The 9,305-nt window shown below is 23.2% G+C and overlaps 1 protein-coding gene across 1 annotated transcript in view; it reads left to right on the forward strand.

Moving 5' to 3' along the window:
* Positions 1-319, forward strand: part of LOC113372961 (adenylate cyclase type 3-like) — a 10,341-nt gene extending 10,022 nt beyond the window's left edge. The window contains exon 11 of the mRNA XM_026613290.1: positions 140-319. Within this exon, the coding sequence (XP_026469075.1) occupies positions 140-319 (180 nt within the window). The remainder of the gene's footprint in view (positions 1-139) is intronic.
* The last annotated feature ends 8,986 nt before the right edge of the window (positions 320-9,305 follow it).

The raw sequence follows: 9,305 nt of genomic DNA on the forward strand, positions 1-9,305 counted from the left end.
TTCTCATAACTTGAATTGAAAATTTTTCAATAATTCGTTTAAACAAAATCTTTAATTTGTCTCTTAATTTTCCAATAATTTTTCTAATATTTTTCCAATATTTTTTTAATAATTTTTTCTATATTTTTTTTATTTCCAGATTCATTTCCATTACTCGAATTGGCCATCTCTACACAAACACATAAATCCGGCTCTTCTTCCGGCAGAATACGGCGGAACAGGTCCGGATTTTGATTTAAGGGCCGCTTTGGACAAATTGGCCCAAAATAGAGACAAAATAAAAGAAAACTTCGACTGGGGATACGAAAAATCCAAATGATATCAAGTATTGTTAAATATATAAGTACCATGACATTTTTAAGATATTTTTGTATTGGTAAAAAATATAATAACATTCCTGAATGTAAATGAAAATTGTATATATATATATATATATATATATATATATATATATATAAGATAGAGCAATGTCCAAATATTTTTTGTATTAACTAATATATATGTGATTTATTTGTAATTGTGATTTTATACTTTATAATATATATATATATATATATATATATGTATATATATATATATATATATATATATTTTGTTATATTTGTATTATTCTAATAAAATTTCAAAAATATTTGCTGTTATTTTACAGTACCTCTATCTATACAGATTCTCGAGAAACTTTGGTTTGAAAACATAATACTGAAGTATATGAGAAAAAGTATTACGAATACAAACCGCTATATATATATATATATATATATATATATATATACATATATATATATATATATATATATATATATATATTATTTATAGTATGAAATAATTCTTTGTTTTTAAAGTACTATTTTTTCTGAAGAAGAAGACTTATCATATACTCAGAAACGTAAAAATAAATATACACATACATATTGAATAAATTAAAAATTTATTGAAAAAAGGAATACTTTAGTTTAGCAAATTTAATAAATTTTTACACATATTAATTTTATAAAATGAATTATTACTTCTAGAATACTCTTTTGTCAAAATTAATGTTCCAAGCTAACTTTTTTCCTAACGCTATATTGTTACAATTTTTATATATGAAAATTAGTGTTTTTACTAGGGTTTGTCAGAAAACCGGTTTTTGGCGAAAATTATGAAATCCAAAAACCGGTTTTTGAGTGAAAACGTCGGTTTTCACTGTATAAATGGAAAATGACAAATATAGCCAAATATAAAAGATAGATGAAAGCATTTTGATTCTTGAAATCATATTGTTTCTATAGCATTTGATCTTATCTATCAGTCTGCAATGGTTCCCAGAAAGTTTTGTATATATTAATTTAGATTTTTATACCAGTGTATGTATTAATTTAAATCAGTGTGACTTCTTTTTGAAGAAGTAACTTCCTCTATTCAAACTTAAAAAAAAGAATTTTAAACCTAGAAGCCACAAATTAAAGAACAAAAAACTAAAAATTATTATATAGGCTTTAAAAACAATCAAGCATAATTTGGTCGCAAGTATGAGAGTATTTTCTATTTCAGGAAATTTTGTGAGTAAACAAGGGACACGTCTATGTAGAAATTTGATAGACATTCTCAGTTTTTTTAAATCATATTTTATTAAACAAAAAACATTTAGAATGTTTAAAATTAATTAAATTAAAATTTAAAAAAATTGCTCGGAACAGACAATACCCGAGTTTAGCTTAATTATTTTTAAAACTAAAATTGATATTAAAAAGTATGTATCAAAATGTATCTAATATTTATTTATAGTTTTTAATTTAATGAATGTTTTTTTTTTTAAATGTATTATTTTTATTTATTAGAAATCCTTTCACTATCATAAAAATATTTTCATTCTTTTATGTGAAAATGATGCATGAATAACGAATAATTATTTTCAAAGTTATTTAATCAAGATAAACTATTATTTTTCAGTTCTACTAATTAAAATTAAACTAATTTTGTTTACTATCTATAAAATTGAACAATAAATAAATTCAGTCAAATACTGCTCTAAATTATACTAAATTTGCGGATAAATTACAGAATGTTGGAGCAAAAATTTATTTTCTATATAAAATTTGAAAACCGGTTAAAGCCGGTTTTTTTGTAAAATTAAAATTCGAAAACCGGTTTTCTGAAATGTCGGTTTTTGTATAAACCCTAGTTTGTACATACTCATACAAATTCCTCCTGAAGTACGATTCACACCACTACATTTACAATCGATGTCGATTTCCGCGCATGTGCCTCTCTGCTACCATATCGACTGCTTTGGTAGCACAGTTTTCCTACGATTTTCCAGGTCTCTGGGACAAAATTAATGAAGGGAAAAAGGGATAAAAGGATATATAGTGAAAAAATATAAAAAATTGTGTGGTTTTTGAAGTGATTGTTATATAATTTTTGTGTGGTGTTAGTGCTGGTTTTAGTTTGTTTTTTATGAGCTAACGTAAGTGTAGACTTATTAATTATTTATGCTCAGTTATGGAAGTTGTACATGTTTTATACTTTTTGCCCACAAACGGTTGCAACTATTTACCAACCCTCATACTACAACTTTATTTGTATTATAATACAAATAAATTTATTTGCCCTTATTGCCAACAATTGATTTTAAATACTTTTTTGCGATTACAAATTTTAACAAAAGCTACACTTACCTACGTTAATTATAAATTTGTTCCCAGAATTTTAATAAAATTGCAGTTGCCCATTTTCCCATAATTGAACAAAATTTGCCAGTATTGGTCAAATAAAATTTGTGCTATTGCCAATTACATAATTTATTTTATAACATTTATAGTGTTTCTAAACATAATGTTTTTTTTAAATATTTTGCTATTTATGCCCTTTTTCCCATAATTATTGAAATTCATATTAATTATAATTAAAATATAGAATAAAGTGTTCATTAATAATTCATAACAAATTTTGGCCACAGAAGTACATTTTCCCAATAATTACTGTTGCCCATTTTTATATTCTAAATTTATTATAATGTTTATCATACATTCCTTAAAACTTTTTTTATTCGAGAAATTTTAATGTTCTCATTTTAATTTTTGACCAAGTACATTTTCCCATAATTGCTGTTGCCCATATTTGTATTCCAAATTTATTAGAGATTTGATTAAACTTTTTCTAGTACAAAATATGGAGTATATTATTTTTTAACTCATTCCAAATTTTGCCCAAATGAGTAAATTTTTCCCATAATTACTGTTGCCCATATTTATATTCCAAATTTATTAGAATTTTGTTCATCTATTCCTCAAAATAATTTATAGAAAATACAAGCTTTTGAGATAATTCTAATGCTTTATTACATAATTACTGTTGCCCATATTTATATTCCAAATATATTATATTTTTTTCCATAAATTCACCAAAATTATATATGAAATGCAATTTTTTCATAATAATTTGTTCTGCTTTCATTGTGATTTTTGCCCACTGAGTACATGTTTCCCATAATTACTGTTGCCCATATTTATATACCAAATATATTTTAAAATTTCCATGAATTCTATAATGATATAAATTGAATACGAATTTTTTAAATAATTGTACTGTGATCATTACAAATTTTGCCCACCTAAGAACATTTTTTTAATAATCCAAATTTTTCCTAATAATCACTGTTGCCCATATTTATATTAAATGGGTCTCCAAATTTACTTGTTGTTTGTTTCTATATTTACCCATTCACAACATTAAATAAAGATACTGTGTATCAAATATACATTTGTTGTTTACATAGCCCTTATTTGTTGTTGCCCTATATTTGCAGTTGCCCATATTTAATAAAAATTCAAATTAAATTTTTGCTTACGATCGATACATATTCCATAAAAAGATTTGATGGTACTTATAATAAATAAATACAAAATAATTATTCTGTTCAAATTTATGGAAAAATTTGCCCATTGTCCAAATAATAACTGATGCCCATATTTGTATTTATTATATTTTGCATTTGCTCATTTTCCACGTTAAAATATAACAATGCATATTAAGTACACATTTCTTGCCTATATATCTGTTGCTGCATATTTTTTCATAGTTACAATTGCTCATATTTATTATAAATTTTTCCCCACATTTTCTTATTGCCCACTTTGGACAAAAAAACACAAAATATTGAAAATTTCAATTTTTTTATCTAATCATAACTTTTCCCTGATTATAGCAGCCCAGGCTAATTTTAAATTTGTTCCCAAATTTTCTTGTTGCCCACTTTGATATTAGAGTCCATATTTCTGATCTATAAATATATTTGTAGCAATCTATATAAAATTTTCTTTATATAAGTACATAAAGATTTTTGATTTATTGAACCACAATAAACCACAAACCACAATATAAAAAAAAACTTTTGTTCAATTTTTCTTTAGACATAAATGCTTATTATGCAATGATAATAAATAAAATATTTTGCCTATTGACAAGTTGCCCTAATTAAAATTAATTATAAATATTAACGAACATTTTACTAGTTTTGCTAAACTAATTTAGGGCGCTTTTTCACAAGTTTGCAAATATTTCCAGATCTGGCTATGGGATTTTGATGATTTTTATTTCAATTGAAAGATAGTTGTTTAAAATAGATATTTTGTAGATCACTATTGCAATTTTTGTAAAAATCAAAAAAATATAAGCATTCAAAATCTGCCTTCCGTTTTTATTAAAACTAGAGATTAACTTTTTCTACTTGATATCTATTTATATGCTTCAATAATTTCGGACACTATTCAATAATTAAGCCAATAATTTAAAAATTGATAACGGAATTTTAATAATTTTTAAATTTATTTGAAAGCTAAATAAGTGACAAAAATATATTTATCATTATTTTTAAGAATTTTACAAAAAATTGAATTATATGGACATTCAAAATCAAGCTTTCAAATTTGGCAACAAATACAAGACATAAACTAGTACTTTATCCTAAATTTGCAAATATTTCCAAAACGGATAATAACATTTTATTGATTATAATTTTATTTGAAAGATGTATCGTCTGCATTATTATTAAAAAAAACTTGCATTAATTAAAAAATATAAGCATCCAAAATCAACTCTTTACATTTAGGAATAAAAATTAGAAACTAATTATTACTTCTTTAACTATTTTAAAATTTCTTAGAATAGTTTAAAAAAATGGGGAATAAATAATAAGAAAATTTAAGAAAAATTTAAATTAATTATCAAATTTACTTAAATATTAAAAATTAGCAATAAATACATATAGGAAACTATTATAAACAAATATTAAATACAGGCAAATATATAAGTATATAAAAATTTGCTCATAGAAAAAAGTAATTGAATTTGTAAATAATTATTGTTGGCTGTAATAAATAAAAAAAATGTAAATAAATACATCAAAATCATAAATATTTAATAAACAAATAACAAAAATAAAAATAACAATAATTTTATACTAATTAACAAAAAAAGCGACAAATATAATATATATGAATAGAAGAATTTTATTTCCGAATGATTTGTCGCAATTAAGAATCTGTGATATAAATAAAGTTATATATATCTGAGGTCTTTAGCAATTTATAAATGTCTCTGATGTCCCGAAATAAAATTTATATATATATATATATATATATATATATATATATATATATATTTATAAAGAAACGTTGCCAAATATTTCTGAGTACGAATTTAACTTATATCAACAAGTTAGTTAATCGAATACTTGACAACTTTTTTAAATAAATTTCTAAAATAATATAAACATACATATATACGTATCTACACACATATATATATATATATGTATGTATACATATATATATACAAAGAAATCAATTAAAATTGCTAATACAATTTTATAAGAAAAACAAAAAAATATTCAAACAATTTTACCCAAGCAATTTTCAAATATTTATTATAAACAATATACAAATTTATTTATATTTTTATTATATGATTTACAAATGTGTCTATTACATTATACACGTGTTACAAAATTTTTCGCCAATTTTTTACTCGTGTCTGTTTTAATTAAACAAAAAAATTTTGATAAAAAAACGCCTTTGGCATTGATAGTATTCAAAGAACAATATTTATATTTCTTTCATTGACTCTGATAAGGGAAACACTTGTGTTTCTTATCAAATTATAACAGAAATATGTATAAATACTTGTATATATATATATATATATATATATATATATATATATCCTTGACTTAGACCTACCGCATTTGAAATAGTCATAAAATATATATAAAATTCCAAATTACTTATTTTATAGGCAATTCCTGAACACATCAAAAGAAATCATCTATATCGATTGAAGTGGTGAAAAAAAATTAGAGACCTGACAGAAAAATATGAGAAATTCAATTTTTGTTTGTGGAAATAAATATTGTTTTTAAAAAAATTGGGACGAGATGAAAAGTAAATATAAAAATTGTAACCCGAAGGGGTAAAAATTAAATGCAATAAAAAAAATGGTGATGTAAATTTAATTTGGTGGAAAATTGGTTTGAAAAAAATGTGAGCATAAAATTAGTGTGGATAAATATTTAATTCAAAAAACTGGAAAAACTACTATAATTTATAAAACATGTGTGAAACAAAAATTGTGTTAAAATAAAATTGTGGAGTATTAATTTGCACAAATTTGTTTTTCTTTGTTGGATAAATTTTGGTACGAAAAAGTGTAAATAAATATTTTTTTCGAAATTTGTGACAAATATAATTAATTTGACTTAAAAAAACTGCAAGAATTATATATAATTATCAAGTGAAAACAAAAATAAAAACAATCTACAATAAAGAGTATAAAATTGTTCTGTTAAATTTTATTTGCAGAATATTGTATTTCATTGACAACACAAAAAAGTGTGCATTTAATGAACTGTCTGCAAAAAATTGTGATTTTTACAAAAATTGTGCACAAAAACTTTAAAGCAACAAATTAAATCCTAAGTAATACTTTTAGTGTAAATTTTCTTTGTGATAAATTTTTCTTACAATTTTGGAAATTAAAATAAAATACTTGTGCATATAAATTTGTGTTGAAAACTTTACAGATTATTGCACCAGAATGTTTTGGTTGAGATAAAATCATAAAATCTAAATAACAAATATTTTAATAATTTTCAATTTAAAGTTTTTCACAAACTGGTCACCGAGTATTGAAAGTACTTTGGTAAAACAAAATATTTAATAAAACTTGTGATAAAAATTATTTGATTAAAATAAATTGAATAAAACAAAAATTAATTATTAAGTTAAATTATACAAAAAATTGGTTGAACCAAAAATTTAGTTAAATATATTAGAAAAAAAAAGAAAATTTGGACATTTATGCAATTTTTATCATTTTTGTTAAAACCTGAAACCTGACGTGAACATTTTAAATTATTTTTCATACGAAAGTTTTAACGTAAAATACTTAAAGTATATTAATTAAAATAATAAAATTTTAAATTCAAATATTTTGTTTATTTTTGTTGCAAAATTTATGCTCTATTTGATTTAAATGAAAAATATATACAGCAAAAATATTTAAAAAAAAATTAATATATAAATCACTGAAAAATTTGAAAAAAATAAGTTTTATATGATTTAAAAAATTGAAATAAATTGGTTTGTACACAAATGTTTCTAAAACTCAATATTAACACCTAAGACAATCCCAAAATAAAAAAATATAAAAAAATACGAAAGTTTGAGGGAAAAATTGTGGTTACAAAATAAATGTTTATAAAATCATCAAAAACAATGCAGGATTTGAATATTTAAACTTTTGCTTTTAATATATAAATAAGTACATCATAATACAGCAAAATTTAGCCAAAAAATCCCAAAACTCCAACAAAATCTCTATTTTCACCAATTTCAAACCCCACGACAAGATTTAACCTTAAAAATTTAATAAAAAAGTGTGCATTTAATTTACTTTCTGCAAGTAATTGTGATTTTAACAAAAATTGTGCACAAAAACTTTAAAGCAGCAAATTAAAACTTAATATTTTTAGTGTAAATTTCCTTTGTGATAAATTTTATTTAGAATTTTTGGAAATTAAAATTAAATTTTTAAATTTGTGCTGAAAACTTCATAGATTGTAGCACTAGAATGTTGTTTTTAGATTAATTTGAAAACAATAATATAAAAATGTGTCATCAAACTATGTGTCAGTTAAAAAAAATTTAGTGGTCATAGTGGTAAAAAGTGGTAAAAATGGCAACAGAAGTACCAGGTGCCACCGAATGGACGTTTACTGATCCGGCCCTGGAGAAATTATATAGATCTCATAGTTCTAACCAGAAGAGGACTGGTTTACAGTGTTTTTTGCTGGGGGCGATTTTATTTGATCTTTATACCCTGATAGTACCCTTAGGTAAAAGATTTTTGAGTATATTTAGCAGGAAGTCCAATTTTGAACAAATTTTTGGTTTGGTTCGGAATTTTATTGGTTTTTTTAAAATATTGTTCTAGACGTTGGTCGTGCCATGTTGAGTCTGTAAATAGCAAGTTTTTGTCTAAAATTTGGTTTTTGTCTAAATTTACCAGAAACACTGACTAAGGTAATGACCAACTTGTTTTCTGGTGTCAATTTTAATTGGTTTTGTAATGGTTTGGACTGCAAATGATTACACTATTGCTACAATAATATAAGTTTATTGAGTTTGACAACTTAGGTTGTCAAATATCTCCCTTCCGCTTTTTTGCTCTTGGTTTATAATACAAAAAGGCGGAAGAGAGATATTTGACAACCTATTATTTTGTCTTGAATTTTAATTTTCTTTCCAGGACAACATTTAGTAGCTTATATAGTCAGTGGAGTTTGTTTAGGATTAGCTGTAATAGCCTTGGTCTGGTGTAGGATTGGTAAGTTCTCTAAAAATATATTAAAATACTTGAAATAATACAGACTGATTTATTAGAACTATAATAATTTAAAAAAGCACATATATACCCAAAGAATCCATCAAAACGATCAAAAATTGTACCAGCACTGTTTGTACTTTATTTATCCAACAAGTCCTAAATATTTACGACATGTATTTCAAAACAAAACTAGTTGTGTGTGGCATTGTGCCTTAAGGCAAATTGCTGGAACTTCCCGTACCGTAACAAAATGTTCGAGGAATACTGAATGTTTTGAAATAGATTATTATTAATTTTGTATCATTGTCTAATATTTATAAAAATTATATGAACTGAATTGCAAAGTTGAAATTAATTGTTCAAAGTATATTAAAACTTTAGTCAGAATTACGATTAAAATCTGAATTATTTTCGATATACAAAAAAAAATTTGAAGAAGA

Source organism: Ctenocephalides felis, unplaced genomic scaffold, assembly GCF_003426905.1.
Source record: "Ctenocephalides felis isolate EL2017-DRISC unplaced genomic scaffold, ASM342690v1 CF-g0.4_SCAFFOLD_01604, whole genome shotgun sequence".
Lineage (NCBI taxonomy): Eukaryota > Metazoa > Arthropoda > Insecta > Siphonaptera > Pulicidae > Ctenocephalides > Ctenocephalides felis.